Source organism: Nicotiana tabacum, chromosome 6 (genome assembly GCF_000715075.1).
Source record: "Nicotiana tabacum cultivar K326 chromosome 6, ASM71507v2, whole genome shotgun sequence".
Classification (NCBI taxonomy): Eukaryota; Viridiplantae; Streptophyta; class Magnoliopsida; order Solanales; family Solanaceae; genus Nicotiana; species Nicotiana tabacum.
In genome coordinates this window covers 153,105,818-153,129,681 of record NC_134085.1, presented here as the reverse complement: position 1 = coordinate 153,129,681, position 23,864 = coordinate 153,105,818, and the positions used below count along the sequence as shown (strand labels likewise).

At 42.1% G+C, this 23,864-nt stretch overlaps 1 protein-coding gene across 1 annotated transcript; it reads left to right on the top strand.

Annotated features, from left to right (window-relative positions):
- Positions 1-19,863: 19,863 nt before the first annotated feature.
- LOC107822547 (uncharacterized) lies at positions 19,864-20,520 on the top strand. The gene has a single exon (XM_016649100.1). The coding sequence runs from the start codon at positions 19,864-19,866 to the stop codon at positions 20,518-20,520; it is 657 nt and encodes a 218-aa protein (XP_016504586.1).
- Positions 20,521-23,864: the final 3,344 nt, after the last annotated feature.

The window sequence follows — 23,864 nt, the reverse complement described above, 5'->3', positions numbered from 1 at the left end:
CATACCATATCGACAATGCTTGCTTGGTCTGAGTAAATGATTTCGATCAGTAGAGTTCAGACATACCCCAAGAGTTCATAATGAGGTTGTCGATGCTTTGGCCACTTTAGCATCGATGTTGCACTACCCAGACAAAATTCATGTTGACTCATTGCATATCCAGGTTCGTGATCAGCATGCTTATTGCAACATGATAGAGGAAGAAATGGATGGCGAGCCATGGTTTTATGATGTCAAGGAATACCTCAGGATGGGGATATACCTGGAGTAGGCCACCGGAGATCAAAAGAGAGCCATTCGGCGAATGGCAAATGGATTTTTCCTCAGTGGAGGAATGTTGTACAAAAGAACACCAGATTTGGGATTGCTGAGATGTATAGATGCTAGTCAAGCCACGACAGTTATGACAGAGGTACATGCTGGAGTTTGTGGGCCACATATGAGCGGATATGTATTGGCAAAGAAGATTCTTCGAGCAGGGTACTATTGGCTCACTATGGAGCGTGATTGTATCAGTTTCATGCGGAAATACCATCAGTGTCAAATACACGGAGATTTGATTCATTCTCCACTGACAGAATTGCATACAATGTCAACACCATGGCCATTTGTTGCCTGGGGCATGGATGTCATTGGACCTATTGAGCCGGCAGCTACCAACAGTCATAGGTTCATTCTGGTGACCATCAATTATTTCACTAAGTGGGTTGAAGCTAAAACTTTCAAGTCGGTAACCAAGAAGGCAGTGGTAGATTTTGTTCATTCCCATATCATCTGTAGATTCGGGATCCCAAAAGTGATCGTCACGGACAATGGTGCTAATCTTAACAGCGGTTTGATGAAAGAGGTATGTCAACAGTTCAAGATTACACACCGCAATTCCACCCCATATCGTCCAGGCAAATGGAGCAGTTGAGTCAGCCAACAAGAACATAAAGAAGATACTGAGGAAAATAGTTGAAGGGTCCAGACAATGGCATGAAAAGCTACTATTTGCATTGTTGGGATATCGCACTACTGTGCGTACTGCAGTAGGGGCAACTCCTTATTTGTTGGTATATGGAACTGAAGCAGTAATACCGGCGGAAGTTGAAATTCCATCCCTTCGGATTGTCGTTGAGGCTGAGATTGATGATGACGAGTGGGTCAAAACCCGTTTGGAGCAGTTGAACTTGATTGATGAAAAGATATTGGCAGTAGTATGCCATAGTCAATTGTATCAAAGGAGAATGGCAAGAGCCTACAACAAGATGATGCGCCCCAGAAAATTTGAAGTAGGGCAGCAGGTGTTGAAACGAATCCTGCCATATTAGGCCGAAGCAAAAGGCAAGTTCGCCCGGAATTGGCAAGGGCCATTCATTGTAACCAGAGTATTGTCCAATGGCGCTCTGTGTTTAACATATATCAAAGGGAAATGCATCGACATGACTATCAATTCTGATGCAGTTAAGAGATATTATGTTGATTTCTTTTGATTGTAATTGTTGTTTGTTTGAACTTGGCATTTATCGGAGAATGAAATGACGGAGGCAATTCTTTCTTCTATCCAAACACTTTAACATTTGCTTCCCCTTTTGAGCCTTATTTATTCTTTCATACCCCTCTTTTGGAATCAGTAATGAAATAAAAGAAAAGGAGAAGAAAAAAATAATGATAATAAAGACAAAAGTCACAAGAAAAACAAAGGAATTGGGAACTACGTTTGACCTGATTCCTCAAAGAAGGATACGTAGGAGCCTCACGGCTCGGTTATAGTGTAACAAAAATAAAAATCCCCAAGCAAGAAAAACTGGAGCAGAAGTTGTGTTATAATTTTGGGAAAGAAAGTTGATTCCAAGAGTTGTAATGTTTTACCCATCAAAATTATTTTGAACCTTTTACCCTTTTTCTTTTAGCCATACACAAAAACCCATATTGATGTCCAAAAAAGACCTCCCGATCAGTATCCGAGAAGTGCCAAGTCATGCAAATGGAAGTCGGGAATAACACTCTGATCCCCAGCAGAGAAGAGGATCATAAGCTGGAAATGAATTGGTAGCCGAAAGAATCCCCAGTAGAGAGAGTCATATCGGTAACACTCTGATCCCCAGCTGGAAAAATAAAATAAAATGAGAGAGTCTTATCGGTGAAACCTCCACAGGCACCATGAGGTGACGTAAGTTGAGAGAAATAAAACGAGAGAGTCTTATCGGTGAAAACCTTCACAGACACCATAAGGCGACGGGAGTTGAGAGAAATGAGAGAGTCTTATTAGTGAAAACCCCTCAAAGGCTACTATAAGGCGACAAGACAAGATTGGCGGAAAGAATTTACATTTGGCAAATGGTTGAGTGCCTGTTTATCCCCAGTAGGATGAGGTCGTCCGAAAGATTGATTGATACAAATATACTGGGTTGATTAATCTGGAATGCACGACATGATCATTGGGATCAGTTATATCATTCAGATAAGTTCTTTTCTTTATTTTTACCCAGCATTTTTTCAGAAAGACTTCTTCTTTTTCTATCTTTTGAAATCATCATTTTTTCATTTTTTGTCTAAAGACTTTATCTCCCCAGCAGTTTGTTTTGAAAAGGATTTTCAGAGCTTATTACCAGTTGCCAAGATGGTGCAAAAACACAATGTGGATAGGACATGCCAAAGATAAGGCGACAAAGCGAAAAGAAGTTTGTCGCAAGACCAAATGATGAATGGGTCTAGATTCCAAGAGGACCGAATTTCCAGGGGAAGTCGGAGAAAAATAGAAAAACAATAGTTAAAAAGTCATGGATCAAATTCCAAAAGGATCCCCAGCAGATTTGCGAGATGCAGGAGCAACTCCGACAGATTATCGACCAAGTTCCGCGATGGTCGGACAACACAGAGCGGGGAAGGAAGAGAAAAGAGAAACCATCCCCAGCAGGAATATCATCCCCAGCAAATAATATCATCCCCAGCAAGTTTTGTAATAAAGCGCAAAGCAGGGAAAGGAAGAGGGGGAAAACCATCCCCAACATGAGTGGCACAACCACTCACCACGTTTTAAACTAACAAAATTTTCTTTGATTTGAAGTAGGGAAAGGAAATGTTATTGACAGCGGGAAGACATGGCCACAAAGAAGATTATCAAACCGCGGCAGAAAATTTTCTCTCATTACGAAAATTTTCTTGAAATCAGATAGCCACTTGGGGAAGATGGAAGATAACACAAGTTTTGAAGGAAGTGGAATCCCCAGCAGTTTACGGGAGAAGGCAATACAAGTTTTAAAGAAAGCAATCTGGAAGAAGCAAGATAACCCAAAGTTTTAAAGGTAGTGTCCTTTGAATCAGTATCATCCCCACCATTGTTAAAAGGAGGAGAGTAAGTAGTCTTAAAGGAGGAAGATAATTCCCTAGCAGTGTTATTCCCGGCAGGTTTCAGGGAAGTGAAAGCACCGGCTTTAAAGGAAGTAGTCTTTGAAGAAGGAAAATAACATATTTGTAAATAAAATATCGGTGTTATCCCCAGCAGTTTTCAAAGGAATAAAACACCAGTTTTGAGGGAAGTAGTTCTGAAAGAAGATGATTCAAGTTAAAGGAGTCAGGAGCCCGCCTGTAGAATGGAGGTTGACATATTTTAAGTTATTGGAGTCAGGAGCACGCCTGGAGAATTGAGGTATTACATTTTACGAAATAGTCGAAGTCAGGAGCCCGCCTGCAGAACAGAGGTTGTTACAATTTCAAGTCGAAGTTAGGAGCTCGCCTGTAGAACGGAGGTTGTTAAATTTTAAGTTGAAGGAGTCAGGAGCCCGCCTGTAGAATGGAGGTCGTTTATTTTAAAAGTTGTTGTTGAAGTCAGGAGCCCGCTTGTAAAACGGAGGTTGTTATAATTTTAAGTTAAAGGAGTTAGGAGCCCGCCTGTAAAACGGAGGTTGTTATAATTTTAAGTTGAAGAAGTTAGGAGCCCGCCTGTAGAATGGAGGTGTTTATTTTAAAAGTTGTTGTTGAAGTCAGGAGCCCGCCTGTAAAACGGAGGTTGTTATAATTTTAAGTCGAAGAAGTCAGGAGCCCGCCTGTAGAACGGAGGTTGTCATATTTTAAGTTGAAGGAGTCAGGAGCCCGCCTGTAGAATAGAGGTGTTTATTTTAAAAGTTGTTGTTAAAGTCAGGAGCCCGCCTGTAAAACGGAGGTTGTTATAATTTTAAATCAAAGAAGTCAGGAGCCTGCCTAGAGAATGGAGGTGTTATAGTTTAAGAAGTAGTTGAAGTCAGGAGCCTGCCTGGAGAATGGAGGTATTACATTTTACAAAATAGTCTAAGTCATGAGCCCGCCTACAGAACGGAGGTGGTTACAATTTCAAGTCGAAGTCAGGAGCCCTCCTGTAGAACGGAGGTTGTTAAATTTTAAGTTGAAGGAGTCAGGAGCCCGCATGTAGAATGGAGGTCGTTTATTTTAAAAGTTGTTGTTGAAGTCAGGAGCCCGCCTATAAAACGGAGGTTGTTATAAATTTATGTTAAAGGAGTCAGGAGCCTGCCTGTAAAATGGAGGTTGTTATAATTTTAAGTTGAAGGAGTCAGGAGCCCGCCTGTAGAATGGAGGTGTTTGTTTTTTAAAAGTTGCTGTTGAAGTCAGGAGCCCGCCTGTAAAACGGAGGTTGTTATAATTTTAAGTCGAAGAAGTCAGGAGCCCGCCTGTAGAACGGAGGTTGTCATATTTTAAGTTGAAGGAGTCAGGAGCCTGCCTGTAGAATGGAGGTGTTTATTTTAAAAGTTGTTGTTGAAGTCAGGAGCCCGCCTGTAAAACGGAGGTTGTTATAATTTTAAGTCGAAAAAGTCAGGAGCCCGCCTGTAGAATGGAGGTTGTTATATTTTAAAGTTAAAGGAGTCAGGAGCCCGCCTGTAGAACGGAGGTTGTCATATTTTAAGTTGAAGGAATCAGGAGCCCGCCTGTAGAATGGAGGTGTTTATTGCTATAGTTGTGGTTGAAGTCAGAAGCCCGCCTGTAGAACGGAGGTTGTTATAATTTTAAGTTGATGAAGTCAGGAGCCCGCCTGTAGAATGGAGGTTGTTAAAATTTAAGTTGATGAAGTCAGGAGCCCGCCTGGAGAATAGAGGTGTCATATTTTTAAGAAGTCGTTGAAGCCAGGACCCCTCCTGGAGAATAGAGGTGTTATATTTTTAAGAAGTTGTTGAAGTCAGGAACCCGCCTGGAGAATAGAGGTGTTATATTTTTAAGAAGTCGTTGAAGTCAGGAGCCCGCCTGTAGAACGGAGGCCGTATTATCGTTTAAAGTCAAGTTGGAGTCAGGAGCCCGCCCGCAGAACAGAGGAGTACATTTCAAGATCAAGCTAGAAGTCGGTAATGCGGAGGGTTACAACAAAAATACCCCCAGCATGAATCCCATTTCAGAAATCAAAAAGAAGACTACAAGAGCAAGTCAAAGATAGATAAGACTCTGTAATCATTAGTTTAAGTCTAGCTTCTTGCTTTCTTTTAGCACGGTGTAATAAGGAGATTGAAAAGAAGTAGCAACAGCATGCAGCAGCAGTAACAGTAAAAGGCAGTCCCATGGTAGTCCCAGCTACCAAAACATCCCGAACTACATTAACTGATTCCCTTCTAGCCAGGGATATGTAGGAAACCTTTGAAGCAAAGGTTCGGTTAAATCTTTTCAAAAAATGCTTCACATGGAATATTCCAACGGGCAAAAATCGCTCGTATCCGCTCACTTTATCTTTGCACGAAAACTCTTTGTATTTTCAGACAAAGAGGGGCAGCTGTGAACATGCGATTTTTGCCCTATGCGAACTACTCCCAAAAATTCAAAATAAAATGGTTTTGTGTTGTTTGTAATTTATTTGTATTTTGTCTGTGCATGTTTATTTCTACTTTAATTAAGAAAAATACAAAAATATGTGTTGCATGTGCATTTAGGATTTAATTATGCATTTTGGAATTAATTAAACCATGTCCTATTTTTAAGAATGAAAATCACAAAATATGAATTTTTAGTAGCTTTGTCATTTTTATTGTTTAATTGTGTGATTTTTGTCAATATTTGATCTTGTGTGTTAATTATTGTTAAGGATTAATTAATATCTTTTTAAAATAATCTTGGTTTTACAATTCAATTTAGGAATTTTGGTTTTTTCGGAATTAAAAAGAAAAATAGAAGAAAAAGAAGAAAACAAGAGAAGAAAATCGGACTGGGCCAATTTTAAAAGAAAGTTCAGGCCCAGTCCAAATACCCTTTTACCCGGTCCAATCCAACCAGTCTTGAAGACGGGTGGAACGACGCCGTTCGGGCATGAAGAATCTGGGCCGTTGATACGACTTGATCCAATGGTCCAGATCACCCCTTCCTTACCCAATCACTGGCCCGATCCGTTACCCGGTTCAAACCGACCCCCTACTTAAACCAAACGACGCAGTATGGGTTAATATCCTTGATCCTGGCCGTTGATCTTAATTGATCTAACGGCCGGGATTAAATTCCCCACCTGGTATATATTCCTAAATCCTACCCCCGCCCCCTAAACCAAACCCCCCTACCTCTTCGTCTCTGAGCTTTAGAGACCAAACAGATCCCCCGCCTCTTGCCACCGTGCACCGCCCACCGAAAATCGCCTCACGGCAGTTCCGATGGTCTAAACGACCCCATTTTTTCACCACTGATTCCCCTCGACCTCCCCATTCCGAATCCCTAACTCTTATCCCTCGAATCCCAGCCGTGTGCTTCGAATATTAGATCGAAAATCAGGCCGGAACCCTAATCCGTTCAAATGCCACCAAATTCACACCGCAGCTTCCCCACGACTTCCTCGTTCCAGTCCCACGCTCAGTTTTCTTCGAATCACCCCCGAGCTCCTCGAATCTTAGGTCAAAGGAATCGACCCAAACCCTAATCCGTTCATATGCCACCAAACTCACACCCTGCCACCCCCTGACCTCCCTCGTTCCCAAAACCACCCTTAGTTTGCGTCGAATCACCCCGGAAAGTCTCGAATCAAGGGTTTTAGAATGGTGATCTGAATCTAGTTCAGAGACTGAGGTCAAAACGGACCTTAGTCGAATGTGTTCTCGTTCAGGAACACTCGACTAGGGTCCGTCTTGGCCCCAAGTCCAAAAGGCATCGGAGGTTCGAACCCAGGCCTCGTTTAATTGGTAGGTTCATTTTATCTTTTTTTCTACTAGTTTTTGTTCAGTAAATTCATCCTTTACTCCTTTCTTATTTTTTGTTTAAATTCGAATGTTTTGTGCTTACTCTATATTTTGTTTCTTCTTTGTTTTCCTGAATGATTCGAATAAGTTTTGTATAAACTATAGCTTTTCCCGTAATTGCCCGCTATTACTGTAAGTTCAAAGTATGTCATCTGTGATTGCCCATCACTTTGTATATGAATTCAGTGTTTTCATTTAATGCATTTACAGTGTTGTTCGTATTTAGGTTTGACATGGAATTATGTTTAGTTCATTCCCTGAATCACCATGTCCTTCATCTTGTTGCAATGCTATTTTGATCTGGTTTGAATTCATTTGTTGTTTGAGTTTGCTGGGTTAAATAACTATGTTTGGGGTCTGATAATGAATTGAACTTGAGTTCACCTTTGAGCCTTAGTTTAGTCAATGGTTAGGATTTCTAACTTAGTTGAATTGGTTATAGCTGATGGATTTGATACAGATTGAAAAAGGTTGAGGTAGGATAATACACAGGGGTTAAGGGGGTAATTTGGGGATTGAAAAGTTACAAAATTGGCTAGTTTAAGTGGGCTGTCAGTAAAGCACTTAAGTAACATTAAATTAATGCATTTGTTAGTGCTAATGGGGAATAAAACATAATGGCATGAAAGGTTTAAAGGAAATGGATTAAGAAATAGGTGCCCATACCTATTTGAATTTAAATAAAGAAAAGACAAGGGTAGTGGGGAATAAATGAATTAAAAGGAGGGAAAACATAATATAGTGGGGTTTGAGAAATAATGGGCAGAAGGAGTTTTAAAATTCTGCCTAAAGTGCTTTTGAGGGTTGAGAGGGCAGTTCTGTTTTGGTTATATATAGAGTCAATTTTAGACAATAAGGGAGGTTTTTTGGGGATTGGACAGAGTTTAGGCTGGTTTTTGGGAGAGCAGAAAAATCAGTTTCTCTTTCGACCTTTTTTGGTCTGGTCTGGCTTTCTCTGAGGCAGACTTTAGAATAGAAGGATTCTGAAAAAAATTAGATTCCAAGCACTGGTTCTTGCCTCTTTTGATTGTTGAATCTATTTGGAAGTCTATTGATTCTGTTTTTGAATTTATCCGAGCTCAGTTTGTTCTGTTTTGGGTGTCTGTATTGCTGTTGGTTGACAAACTCATTCCGAGTTGTGGTTGAGTGTTATTCTGGTCTTAAAACTGGTGTTTGGAGCTGCTCTGAATCCCATTGCTGCTATATTGTCTGCTGCTTACCTGCTGCTGACTTCTCCTTCTTCTTGTCCTGTTTTCCAATCCAAGTACATGCTGAATCTCCACATCATGTAGAGTTTGGCTGAAATAAAATGAAATGGAAACCTAACTTCATTGGAAAACTTTAGTAGCTACTATATCTTCCTTATAATTGAATGTAATAGTTTGAATTGTAATTAGGACTGTTTGTTTAAGTAATTTGGAATGGTTGAATCTACAGCTTGTAATGAACTGCCTTTGAACTGCTTCGAACCAATTCAAATTCGTGACTATCTAACTGCAATTCAGTACAATGGGTGTATGTGTAGTTTAGTGTTCATTTATGTTTAAAAAGAAAAGTTAGAAACAGTTGGATTTGAGATCGAGTTTGATGTCCAGTTGAGCATGTATTGTATTGCAGTAACTCATATCATGCAGATTAGTTCTTAATATATAGGTGTTAACTAGCGTTGGTAGAAATGTATGACCAATAGTCTAATCCTTGAAGGTTTGATATGCAATCTTGTTGTCGAACTCAAAGCTACCTCTTAATTTTCTCTTTCACCTTTAGTAAAAACGGACCAGTAGTTAAAATAATCTAATCTTCAAATCATGTTCTATTCATTTGAGTAAAAAAACGCAGTAATTTCGATGGGTACTTGATTTGATTCAACTGAAGTTGCGTCGGTCTAGTGGTCAGCCTAATTCCAGGCCATATGAGCTTTAGCGCTTTAACGAATGGCCCGGGTTTTACCTTATTTGTATACTCGCATGGGCCTGGGCCAAAGACTACGTTAGGCCGGCTTTTGGTTGTGCCAATTCTCATTTTTCGGGCTTATCCTTGAGTCCTGAGACATATTTGGTTTACAATTATTGTTTTAGGCCCTTGACAAAATCGATTAGGATTTTTCCTTATTTTTAGAGACAAATTAATTAGAAAATCTTAGTTCACTTTAGGATGGACCTATAAATGAAATGAGACGAGCCTCGCTAAATAGAACACATAAGTCGCGGGGCCCTCATCAAATGTATATTTGAAATACTTAGATTCTGAGGCGAGCCGTTTAGCGAATTTCACGGTCTTTCCCAAAATAACAACGCGTTAGTCTCTTTAGGCGCGTACTTTATATAATATTACCTCCTTAAACCCGGGTGCACATTTATGTGACCCAAGTTCAAATCCCAACGAAGTCGAAATATGTCGATAATCACGGGTACATTGATTGTGACGTGGTTCGAGATACGTTTTCCATGATGTTGCAATTCTTTTTTTAATAATGAATTAGACGAGTCTCGTCAAACAAAATACATAAGCTGCGGGGCCCTCTATAAGAGTTTGTAAAATTCCTTAGACTTCGGGATGGGCCGTTTAGCAAAAGTTCACGGCCTTCCCCAAAATGATAATACGATGGTCGCTTTAGGCGCGCCTTTAATAATTTACTTTCTTAAACTCGGGTGCACATTTATGTGACCCGAATCCAAATCTCAACGGAGACGAAATGTGTCGATAACCACGGGTACATTGATGTGACGTGGTTCGAGATACGTTTTCACAACGTTGCAATTCTCTGTTAAAATAATGATGATAATAATAAAAGCGGTTAAAAGTTAAAATTTGCACATAGGTTCATAATTGTATAAAAATCAGATAATTAAGCCGAATATGATAGTTGAGCGACCGTGATAGAACCACGGAACTCGGGAATGCCTAACACCTTCTCCCGGGTTAACAGAATTCCTTATCTGTATTTCTGGTTCGCGGACTGTTAAATAGAGTCAATATTTTCCACAATTCGGGATCCAACCGGTGACTTGGGACACCATGAATCTCCCAAGTGGCGACTCTAAATTAAGTAATAAATCTCGTTTCGATTGTCCTTTAATTAGAAAAACTCCCTTTGCGCCCCTGCGGGCGCGGGCGAAAAGGAGGTGTGACACACCTAATATGCCTACTGCTACTACTATTCCAGCTCTTCAGGAGACCCTTGCACAATTCGTGAGCATGTACACTACTCTAGCTCAGGCAGGGTTGATTCCCCTTGTTGCAGCCATATCCCAAGCTGGGGAGGGGCAGAGACTCCTACCGCCTGCACTCCTGAGCAACAGATTCAGGTTGATCAGATCCCAAAGGTTATACCAGTACCGCCTGTAGCCCAGTTCAGCCCGAGGACAAGGCAGCAGCTTCAGAGGATGAGCAACAGAGGTTTGAGAGGTTCAAGAAGTATAAGCCTCCTGTATTCAATGGTCTAGAATCAGATGATTCTCTGGGATTTCTGGAGGAGTGCTACCATATCCTCCGCACGATGAGTATATCATGATCGAGTAGGGTTTTTTTCACTGCCTTCCAGCTTCAAGGAGCAGTCTATTAGTGGTGGCGTACTTTTGAGTTAGACAGTCCAGCTGAGGCAGCATCCCTTACATGGACCCAGTTTTCAAATATGTTTTTGAGAGAGTATGTTCCTTAGAGCCTCAAGGACGCATGGCGCGCAAAGTTTGAGCATTTGCGCCAGGCTACTATGACTATTTTGGAGTATGCTATCTGTTTCACTAACTTGGATAGGCATGCACCAGCCTTGGTTTCTACAGTTCGTGAGAGAGTTTGCCGGTTTATTAAGGGGCTCATTCCCAGCATCAAGTCTAGCATGGCTCGGGAGTTGGAGATGGATATTTCTTATCAGCAGGTGGTGAGCATTGCTAGGAGAGTAGAGGGCATGCATGCTCGAGGTAGAGAGGAAAGGGAGGCCAAGAGGTCTCGAGAGTCGGGCCACTGTTCTGGTGCTCATGCCCTAGCTATAGTTCGTTATGGTAAGAGTTATATGAGTCTCCCCATTCATTCAGCTCTTCCAGCAGCCAGTGGTATTTCAGCTCCTCCTAGACCTCAGGAGCCTTATTATGCACCTCCAGTGTCTAGTGCGCCTCCTGCACGGGATGCTTTCAGTGGTCAGTCCAGCAGACCTGGCCTGAGCCAGTCATAGCCGCCATGCCCTCCTAGAGCTTGTTTGAGTATGGCGACACATGTCATATGGTGAGGGATTTCCCCAAACTTAGGAGGGGTGCACGTCTATAGACTTCAGCCATAGCATGCCTCACAGAGTTGCCAGGCTATGATTACAGCACCAATTGCTACCCCACCTACCTAGCCAGCTAGAGGTAGAGATCGGGGAGGTAGAGGTTGCCCTAGAGGGGGAGGCTAGGCCAGATATTATGCCCTTCCTACCCGTACCGAGGTTATTGCCTCCGATTCTACCATCACATGTATTTTCATGGTTAATCATAGAGATGCATCGGTTTTATTCGATCCAGGCTCCATTTATTCTTATGTGTCCTCTTATTTTTCCCCACATTTGGGCGTATCTCGGGATTCTTTGAGTTACCCTGTTTATGTTTCTACTCCTGTTGGAGATTCTCTTGTTGTGGACTACATTTATCGGTCGTGTTTGATTGCTCTTAGTGTATTTGAAACCAGAGCTGATTTTTTATTGCTTAGCATGGTAGATTTCGATGTTATCCTGGGCATGGATGGGTTGTCACCCCATTATGCTATTATTGATTGTCACGCCAAAACCGTAATGCTGGCTATGCCAGGTGTACCGCGAGTAGAGTGGAGTGGTGCTTTAGGTCACACTCCCAGTAGAGTTATTTCATTCCTTAAGGCTCAGCAAATGGTTGAGAAGGGGTATGACATGTATCTGGCCTATGTGAGAGATATTAGTGTTGATACCCCTACAGTTGATTCAGTCCCAGTAGTACGGGACTTCCCTAATGTGTTTCCAACTGATCTTTCGGGTATGCCACCCGATAGAGATATTGATTTCAACATTGATCTGTTGTTGGGCACTCAACACCTTTTTATTCCTCCTTATCGTATGGCTACTCCTGAGTTAAAGAAGTTGAAGGAGCAGTTGCAGGAATTTCTTGACAAAGGTTTTATTCTGCCCAGTGTATCACCTTGGGGTGCTCCTATCTTGTTTGTGAAGAAAAAGGATGGTTCTATGCGTATGTGCATTGACTATCACCAGGTGAACAAAGTTATAGTGAAGAACCGGTATCCTTTACCTCGTATTGATGATTTGTTTGACCAGTTACAGGGTGCACATGTGTTTTCTAAGATTGAGTTGCATTCAGGTTACCATCAGTTGAAGATTCGAGATCCAGATATCCCGTAGACTGCTTTCAAGACTCGGTATGGTCATTACAAGTTCCTTGTTATTTCATTTGGGCTGACCAATGCCCCAGTAGCCTTTATACATTTGATACACAACGTGTTCCTGCCATATCTTGACTCGTTCGTCATTGTCTTTATTGATGATATTCTAGTATACTCCCAGAGTCAGGAAGATCATGAGCAACACCTGAGGACAGTGCTTCAGACCTTGAGAGAAAAGAAATTATATGCAAAGTTCTCGAAATGTGAGTTTTGGTTGGATTCCGTGGCATTCTTGGGTCACGTAGTATCGAGTTAAAGGATCAAGGTGGATCCAAAGAAAGTGGAAGTAGTGCAGAGTTGGCCCAAACCATCCTCAGCTACAGATATCCATAGTTTTCTTGGCTTGGCGGGTTGTTACCGTCAATTTGTTGAGGGATTTTTCATCTATTGCAACACCTATGACTGGACTGGCCTAGAAGGGTGCTACATTCTAGTGGATGGAAGAGTGTGAGGAAAGCTTCCAGAAGCTCAAGACAGCTTTAACTACAGCCCCATTATTGATATTGCCTACAGGTTCAGAGTCTTATACTGTCTATTGTGATGTCTTGGGGATTGACCTTCGAGCGATAATAATGCAAGGTGGTAGGGTGATTGCCTACGCGTCTAGATAGTTAAAGGTACATAAGAAGAATTACCCTGTCCACGATCTCGAGTTAGCTGCTATTGTTCACGCCTTGAATATCTGGCTTCATTATTTGTACGGTATTCCTTGTGAAATTTATACTGATCACCAGAGTTTGCAGCATCTGTTCAAGCAGAAGGACCTTAATTTGCGCCAGAGGAGGTGGTTAGAGCTTCTGAAGGACTATGATATTACTATCTTGTATCACCCAAGCAAGGCCAATGTGGTGGCTGATGCTTTGAGTCATCGGGAAGAGAGTTTGGGGAGTTTGGCTTATCTACCAGCAGCGGAGACGCCCATGGCGATGGATATTCAGCCCTTAGCCAGCCAGCTTGGGAGATTGGATCTTTAGGAGCCCAGTCGGGTTCTAGCTTGTGTGATTTCTCAGTCTTCCTTGTTCGATCATATTCGAGAGCGTCAGTATGATGACCCTCATTTGCTTGTCCTCAAGAACAAGGTTCTGCATGGTGATGCCAGATATGTGACCATTGGTGATAATGGGGTATTGAGGATGCAGGGTCGGGTTTGTGTACCCAATGCTGAGGGGATTCAGGAATTTATTATAGAGGAAGCCCATAGTTTGCGGTATTCCATCCATCCGGGTGCCGCGAAGATGTACCAGGATTTGAGACAACATTATTGGTGGAGGCGGATGAAAAAAGATATAGTTGGGTTTGTAGTCTGGTGCCTTAATTGTCAGTAGGTAAAGTATGAACACCAGAGACCGGGTCGTTTGCTTCAGCAGATAGAGATTCTGAAGTGGAATTGGGAGCGGATCACCATGGATTTCGTAGTTGGACTCCCACGGACTTCGAGGAAGTTTGATGCCATCTGGGTGATTGTGGATCGGCTGACCAAGTCCGCGCACTTCATTCCTATGTGTACTGCCTATTCTTCAGAGCGGTTGGCAGAGATCTATATATCCGGGAGATTGTTCGACCGCATGGTATTCTGGTTTCCATCATTTCAGATAGAGGTACTCAGTTCACATCACTGTTCTGGAGGGTGGTACATCATGAGTTGGGTACTCGGGTGGAGTTGAGCACTTTCACCCCCAGACGGGCGGACAGTCCGAGCGCACTATTAAGATTTTTGAGGATATGCTTTGTGCGTGTGTGAGGGAGTTTGGAGGTTCTTGGGATCTATTCTTTCCACTGGCGGAGTTTGCCTACAACAACAGTTATCAGTCTAGCATTTAGATGGCACCGTATGAGGCTTTGTATGGTAGGCAGTGCAGATCCCCGATGCGTTGGTTCAAGCCGAGCGAGGCTAGATTATTGGGCACAGACTTGGTTCAGGACGCCTTGGAGAAGATTAAGGTGAGTCAAGATAGACTTCGCATAGCCCAGTCCATACAGAACAATTATACGGACTGGAAGGTTCGTGATGTTTCCTATATGGTCGGAGAGCAGGTCTTTCTTCGGGTTTTGCCTATGAAGGGCGTTATGAGATTCGAGAAAAAGGGGAAATTGAGTCCGAGGTTTATTGGCCCTTTTGAGGTATTGCGACGTGTTGGGGAGGTTGCTTATGAGCTTGTCTTACCTCCCAGCTTGGCAGGAGTTTATCCGATATTTCATGTTTTGATGCTCCGGAAGTATCATGGTGATCCGTCGCATTGGATTTCAGTTCAGTCCAGTTGGACAAGGATCTATCGTTTGTTGAGGAGACAGTGGCGATATTGGACAGGCAGGTTCGAAAGCTGAGGTCAAAGAACATTGCATCAGTGAAGGTTTAGTGGCGTGGTCCGCCGGTCGAGGAGGCGACTTGGGAGATAGAGCATGATATGTGCAGCCGTTACCCTCATCATTTTACTACTTTAGGTATATCTCTATGCTTATTCGAGGACGAACGAATATTTTAAGGGGAGGATGTAACGATCCAGCCGGTCGTTTTAAGAATTAACGCCCTGATCCCCTATTAACTGCTTTCCCCGTGTTTGTTTCTGCTATTGTGAGTTGCCAGGAAGATTCGTTTTGAGTGTCGTAGTGTTTTGGGACACTTTGTCCCTAAATGAGAGCTTAAGCTTTAGAATTTAGACGATAGTCAGAGCAGTGTGAAGACGGCCTTGGAATGGGATTCTGTCGATTCCATTAGCTCTATTGGATGATTTTGGGCTTAGGGGCATGTTCGGATTGTGTTTTGGAGGTCCGCAGCTTATTTAGGCTTGAAATGCCGAAAGTTGAATTTTTGAAGTTTCTGGATCGATAGTGAGATTTTGATTTTGGGGTTGGAATCCGATTCTAAAAGTTAGAATAGCTCCGTAGTGTTGAATGTGACTTCTGTGCAAAATTTGGGGTCAATCGGACATGGTTTGGTTGACTTCAACATCGGTTGTAGGATTCTTGAAGTTTCAAGTTCTTTAGGCTTGGATTGGAGGTTGATTCGTGGTTTTAGCGTTGTTTGATGTGGTTTGAGAGTTGGACTAAGTTTGTATGATGATTTAGGATAGGTTGACATGTTTGGTTGAGGTCTCGGGGGCCTCGGGTGAGTTTTAGATGCTTAACGAATTGGAAATTGGACTTAGGCAAAATTTGAGGTTGATGAACCTATCATAACCGCGCCTGCGTGTGTGGGACTGCAAGTGCGGCGCCGCAGAAGCGGGAATAGGCCAAGGCTCCGGGAACCGCATGTGCGGTTGGGTGACCGCAAATGTAGAACCGCAGATGCGGCCAAGTGACCGCAGATGCGGACCTAGCTCACTAAGTGAATTTCGCACCTGTGGTGCCTTTTCCGTAGGTGCGGGACCGCAGGTGTGTCCCCATGACCGCAGATGCGGAAATCACGGAGCAGAAATATGAAATTTCGAGGGTTTGAGTTCATAACTTGGAAAATCAAATTTGGATCTCAGGGTAAGGCGATTTTGGGAGGGTTTTGAAGAGAAAATTAGTGGGTAACGATTCCTAATCCCTTTCTAGTTGTATTCCATTAATCTAATCTTAGTTTTGTCATTTAATTTCGGATTTGGGGTGAAAAATTGGAAGAAAAGAGGAAAAGTTCCCCAACCAAAAATCTGAGTTTTGAGGGAGATTTTGGCATCAGATTTTGATGATTTTTGTTCGAATGTGCTAGTGAGTAAATGGGTATTCATAATCCGTAACTTTTACCCGATTCCGAGACGTGGGCCCGGAGAGGATTTTGGGCATTTCTATTTTCTTGTCTTAGCTTCGATTTCATTAGTTAAATTAGTTGTTTGTAGTTATATTTACGTTATGATATTAATTTGACTAGATTTGGGCACCTGGAGTTGGATACTTGTGGCAAGAGCGTGATTTTGGATTGATTTTGAGCCGGTTCAAGGTAAGTGGCTTGCCTAACCTTGTGTGGAGGAACTTCCCTTAGGATTTTGGTATTGTTTTTATATGAATGTCGTGTATGTGAGGTGCCGAGTGCGTACACGTTCTAATTGTTGAAAAATCCCGTTTTTATCAAGTAAATATTTGTGTTTTTTTCTTGTTTGCAATACTTGTACTTGAAGCCTCTTGTTTAGCTTAGGGAAAGCATGCTTATATGTTCTAATTGTCTTACCTGCTTTAACTTCTTACTTGTACTTTGTATAGCATGTTTAGAGTAGAATTCTTGTTTATTCACGAATAGAACTGTAGGTTCTTTCTTGATACTGTTGTTTGTTTTACTTTGGGATTACGGGACGATATCCCGAGAGATCCCCCTGCATGTTTACTTTGGGACTACGGATCGGTATTCCGGGAGATCCCTCTGCACATTTATATTTGGGACTACAGGACGACACCCGGGAGATTCCCCTGTACTGGATATTTACTTTAGGACTACGGATTGGTATTTTCGGGAGATCCTCTGCACATTTACGTTTGGGACTACGGGACGATATCCTGGGAGATTCCCTGTTGCTATCTCTGTGTACTGAGCTACATTCTTACTGTGATTTTATTCTCTATCAACTATTTGTGCTTTAAATATACTATTACATTTCATACTGTTTTACCTTGTTATATATATATATATATATATATATATATATATATATATATATATATAACCAGTAGGGCCCTGACCTTCCTCGTCACTACTCGATCGAGGTTAGGCTTGGCACTTACTGGGTACCGTTGTGGTGTACTCGTGCCCTTTCCTGTTCATGTATTTCGTGTGCAGATCCAGGTTCTTCGGCTCAGCCATACTATCAATGAGGCGAGGCAACCTTCAGAGACTTCGAAGTATATCTTCCGCATCCGCAGACCGAGGAGTCCCTCTCTATTCTTCCTTCTAGCTTTAGACTTCCTGTATTTACTTTTGTTTAGACATTTTGGAGTTAGAACACTATGTAGTTATTTTACAGCTTGTGATTTCATGAGATTCCGGGTTTTGGGAGTTTGATTCAGTTTTGAGAGTATGTATTGTATATGCCGAGCGACATTGTTAAACTCTTTATTTATGTTTTTACTCGTATCTTGCCAATTTCGTATTTTATTTCCTTTTTCTGCAATATGTTAGGCTTACCTAATCGTAGAGACTAGGTGCCGTCACGACAGTTCACGGAGGAAGAACTTGGATCGTGACATCATGTATGATATTACCTCACATGTATAAAGTTATTAAGAATATTTAATAATTCTAAATAAGTGAATAACCTTAGTGATAACCATTATTTATTCATATATTCTTATTTAAGACAAGAGAGGTTGCTTTGATGGTAAGCAACGTCCACTTCCAACCAAGAGGTTGTGAGTTCGAGTCTCCCCAAGAGCAAGGTGGGAAGTTTTTGGAGGGAAGGATGCCGGGGGTCTATTTTGGAAACAGCCTCTCCACCCCAGGGTAGGGGTAAGGTCTGCGTACACACTACCCTCCCAAGACCCCACTAAGTGGGATTATAGTGGTTGTTGTTGTTGTGTTATTTATACACTCTAATATATTGTGAGAAAAATAATATGCTCATATTATTATACAAACAATGCCCAAATATTTGATTCAGTGTGTGACCGTAGATTATTCTGAATAGACCACAATGAATCCAAAATTGGATTCAAAACTTCTTGGCAAGTAAATTGCCTCGTTGCCAGACGCCACTAGTCCACACAATCAAATATAATGGGTCATTTTCCTTTTTCTTTTCACTTTTTAAAATTAAAATAGATGATTGACCAATACCTTCCCGAGGCGAGGTGGGTCACCTCCTCCTCCTCATTGTAGCATCACAAAATCTCTTGGTAAGGGAGGCTCCATGTCTGGTGGAAGAGACACCACCAGCAGTAAAAAGGTTGCTTGAGGCTTGACTAACTGACACACTGACCAGCATCCTCCATAATCCCTCTCAGGACACGGCTACAGAAAACGTAAGGACTTGCGTTATACGACCAGCGGACGAGCAGCATGACAAATTTCCTCCCCCTCCTTCAGTGGCAGGTATTACTCACAATGTCGTTAATAGTGAAGGTGACGATACTCTCGCAGCCATCCTGAAAAGAATGGAGAACAAAGCACTTCGGGACCAAATGACATAACACCAAGAAAGGGTCGATAAGATACCGGGTGCCCCTAAGATCTTGCCAAAAAGAGATGTTGGTCAGTTCGTCGAGCAGCCGTATAGTGATGACGCCACCTCATATGCCATACCAAAGACCATTAAAATGCCGCCCTATCTGAAAATATATGAAGGAACGACCGAACCCGAAGACCATGTGACTCATTACATCACCGCCGTGAAAGGCAATGATCTCTCCAAGGAACAAGTTTCCTACATTTTGTTGCGAGATCCTCACGGGAGGAGTGTTAACATGGTATTCACAACTGTCTGCGAGTTCCGTTGAAACTTTCGAAGAAATGGCCGACAAATTCATAACGGCCCATGCTAGGGCCAAGAAGGCTGAGGCGAGAGTTAACAACATATTTGCTATTAAACAGTCTCCGGGAGAGGGATTGAGGGATTTCCTCCATGTGACTCATTACATCACCGCCGTGAAAGGCAATGATCTCTCCAAGGAACAAGTATCCTCCATTTTGTTGCGAGACCCTCACGGGAGGAGTGTTAACATGGTATTCACAACTTTCTGCGAGTTCCATTGAAACTTTCGAAGAAATGGCCGACAAGTTCGTAACGGCCCATGCTGGGGCCAAGAAGGCTAAGGCGAGAGTTAACAACATATTTGCTATTAAATAGTCTCTGAGAGAGGGATTGAGGGATTTCCTCTCCTGCTTCAACCGAGTAAGAATGACCTTGCCGACTGTATCGGAAGGGATGGTGGTCGTAACTTTTCAGAATGGGCTAAGTAGAAATGGTTCAAGGGCAATGAGAAAGTTATTAAGTCGGCTTCTGAAGTACCACCAACTACATAGGATGAAATACACAACACGTGTTGTGTCGAGTTCCGAGCAGAAGAGGACGACCTCAATGGGTCGACCCATCAATTGAACTCAGTACAAGCCGAATCCAGAAAAGATCGAAGAAATGATATCAGAAGGGACCTCGCAGCTCCGCGACCCAACAGGGAATGACATCTACCATATGTCAAAATCGCCATTGCGTGAACATCCCGCCACGAAGACGGCCCACCCAGATCAAGGGCAGGGACTCACCGGAACGAAAGAGGTATGCCCACTTTACTACCCGATCACAATTTTTATATGTCACCTACAAAAATAGTCTACCCCTTGGAGAAACTCGGACCAAAAGTGAAGTGGCCACAAAAGATGAGGTTAAACCCGTGTACCACAAAATCAGATGCCCTTTACGAGTTCCACCAAGAACGAGGACACAAAATCGAGGATTGCATCGCCCTAAGACAGGAGGTTATAAACATGCTACGACAAGGACACCTCAAAGAGCTGCTGAGCGATCGGGGAAGGACTACCTTTGCTAGAGGACGTGAACAACATCAGGGACCGCCGAAACTGCCCTTACCAACCCGCACCATCCACATGATCATCAGCAATGGCGACGATGCTTCCATTAACAGTGTGAAGTTCACCACAGCCCACAAGCTCAAACGATCAATAACCCACGAACGTTATGATGAACTCAAAGAAAGTATCATCTTCGATAAGTCAGACACTGACGATTTGGCTTTACCTCATTATGATGCCCTTGTTATCACTTTACAAATTTTAGATACCGATGTGAGACGCATTATGGTAGACGATGAGAGCGGCGCGTGCATTATACACCCTCGAGTACTTGCACAAATGAAACTCAAAAATAAGATAGTGCCACATTGTATCACATTAATGGGTTTTAACAATGCAGTTGAGCGAACATTTGGCAAAATCACACTCCCTATCCTGGCCGACGGCGTCACTCTGGAAATCGTGTTCTATATCATGGACCGAGTCATTTCATACAAGCCGTAATAGGACGACCATGGATACGCACCATAAGAGCCATCCCTTTTAGCTTGTACCAAGTCATAAAATTCCCAACTCCATGGGGAGTATTCAGTATACGAGGGGAACAACACACATCCTGGGAATGCTACCACATCACCCTAGATTGCTCGGTCACTCAACAAACGAAGGACAATGAAAAAGAGATATAGCAATTAACAGGGTCGAGGTCGATATGCAATGATAGCAATGACATCATCAGAGACCCCTTTACGATCGAAGCTATAGGGTTGACCGTAGAAAACCACGACCCCATTCAATTTGATATCAACAACCTCAACAAGAAAGCTTACATCGGCTGCAAACTTTAGGAACCGGGTAAGTTTCGTCAATTGTTAACTGCTAACGCATAATTGTTTGCTTTTAGCCATGCAGATATTCCAGGTATCCAAAAAGAAATCGCCACGCACAGACTGAACGTCGATCCATTCCACCCCCAGTGAGACAAGTTAGGCGTAAGTGCAACTCCATAATTAATGACACAGTATGCGAAGAGGTGGAGAAATTATTGGAAAACGGCTCCGTCAGGGAGTCGAAATACCCCAATGGGTCGCCAACGTGGTCATGGTGAAAAAGAAGAATGGGAAATGGTGGATGTGCATATATTATAACAAAGCATGCCCCAAGGATTCATTTTCATTACTTCATATCGACCAACTCATCGACGCAATGGCCACAAATCAACTACTGAGTTTTTTGGACGCCTACTGGGCTATAATTAGATCCTCATGGAAGAAGAGGATCAGGAGAAATCGCTTTCATCACCCACCAATAGGGCTGTGCATGGATTGGATCGGATTTAGCACATTTCGGATTTGAATTTCGGATTTCGGATTTCGGATTCTAGAAAATGCAATCCGAATTCGATCTGAATTATATCGGATTGGATCGGATTTTAAAGTTTGGATCGGATCGGATTTCGGATCGTATTATTATGCCTCAAAGTTAAACTAATATATATATTTTCTTTGTAAAAGAAGCAATACATTAAGAAAAATTCATGTTTATGCAATTATGAGAGTACTATGGTGCCAATATAGCTAAATCTAGCAATTGTAAAGGTAATAACTTGGAGGTTGATGTAAAGGAAGTACTGACTATCCGAAATTAAAGTGTAGTATTTATACATTCCCTAATAATTTCGGATTTCGGATCAGATCGGATTAAAATATACCAATCCGAATCCAATCCGAATCTTATCCGAAATCCAAAATTTTAAAATACCAATCCGAAATCTGATCCAATCCAAAATCCGAAATCCGAAATTGAATGGATCGGATTTTAGATATCCGATCCGAATGAACAGCCCTACCCACCAGGGTACGTACTCCTACAGGGTCATGCCCTTCACATTGAAAAACGCAAGGGCAACTTACCAAAGATTAGTGATGAGATTGTTCAAAGACCAACTCGGCAAAATGATAGAAGTCTATAAAGATAAAATGCTGGTCAAGTTCAAAAGGAAAGAATATCACATCGATCACCTAAGAGAAACCTTCGACATACTCAAACGGTACAGAATAAAATTGAATTCCGAAAAATGTGCATTCAATGTGGCCTCAGGAAAATATCTAGGTTTCCTGGTGTCGTAGCGAGGGATCGAGGTCAACCCTAATAAAATAAGAGCCATCAAAGGGATACCAGAACACCTGACCACCAAAAAACAGTTTCAGAAGTTAACTGGCCGTATCGCCGCTCTTTCAAGATTTATTTCGTGATCATCATATAAGTGTCACAGATTCTTTGGTGTACTCAAAAAGGATAACAGTATCCAATGGACTTCTGAGTACGTCCAAGCCCTGAAGGAATTAAAAGCATATTTTTCATCGCCACTATTACTTTCAAAACCAAATCCGGGGGAACATCTCCTCTTCTACCATGCCCTATCCAAAAAAGTGGTAAGCACAGTCCTGGTCCGAGAAAACAAAGGTACGCAGTCTCCCATATATTACATTATCAAAAGACTAGTCGACGCCGAGACGGGATACCCTCACCTCGAAAAACTAGCTCTGCATTTAGTCGTAGCTTCACGTAATCTTAGACTGTATTTCTAATGCTACCCCATCTCGGCTGTCATGACTTTCCCCTTAAGAAGCATTTTGCATAAACCTGAGCTATCGGGCAGGTTGGCCAAATGGGCTATCGAACTGAGCAAGCATAATATCACATATCAGCCGTGAATAGTGATAAAGTCACAATTCCTTGTAGACTTTGTCGCAACACAAAAATAATGCCTGGAGTCAAAAGAGAAGTCGTCCATGCTTCTCCCCAAGCACGAGACCTCTAGGTCTTGTAGTACACCGATAGCGCATCCAATGCGTTAGGGTCCGGACTGGGACTTGTACTCGAAGTCCCAACCGGAAAAGTGACTAACTGTTACAACCCATATCCACATGTGTTAGTTCATGCCATATATTAGTTAACATAAATCCAAGAAGGAATTATCTTTGAGATGATAAGAAGTCAATCCTATTGGTCTTAAGTGATACAAGAGTGTATAAGGGTGATTAACCAGTATTAGAAGTTAAATGAATCGAGGATGTTATAACTCGTATTTTCAGGTAATCTAGCGGTGCTTAATACACTCAAGAGGTCATTTATTAAGGTATTTTAATCATATAATATCTGTATCATAAGTCATGAAGTCAAACGAGTTATGAAACAAAAGTCGACAAAAGTTGTCGCAACTTAGGTTCATAATTTTACTTAAACATTGGGTCAAATGTTTCTAATCTTTTCTCATAATTTACACGGAATTACGGGGTGATCTACCAACCAAATTAAAGATCTATGAGTCTAGTTTCCAATGCATTAAACCGTTCATCGATACAATCTCGGAGTAGAGAGATATTTGCGTTTTCGCGAGACTGCGCCAAGAACCTCTCTATGGGACCCACTAAGTCGGTTTAAGATATTTGGACCTATATAGGATGCCTCCAACCCGTTTTAAGTCATTTCTTTTCACTATTTTCAGACCTTAGAACCCTAGGAACATCCTCTCAAGGTTCTCTCAAGATTCAAGACCCAAAAAAGGGCAAACAACACAAATCAAGTGTCGGGAATTCCGTGGCACTAGTAAGTCTCTTGTTCTTCTTGTTGTTGCTCATTTTTGTGTCGTTTCAGCTCGTGTGGGAGGTTTTTTTAAAGGGTTTATGTTCTGTAAATACTCCCTCATGTTCTTAATATCAATCCTAGGTGATTTCAAGCCTTCTAAAGTAATTCTAGTGCCAAAAAACACTAATTGATCGCTAGTTTTGCTCTTTGTTGTTGTGGCAGCATTGGAGGGATATTTCATGGAAATTTAAGGTCAA

What these genes read in the sequence shown, in the direction of transcription:
- LOC107822547 (XM_016649100.1), top strand. Translation starts at nt 19,864, where the DNA reads ATGAGGTTAAACCCGTGTACCACAAAATCAGATGCCCTTTACGAGTTC.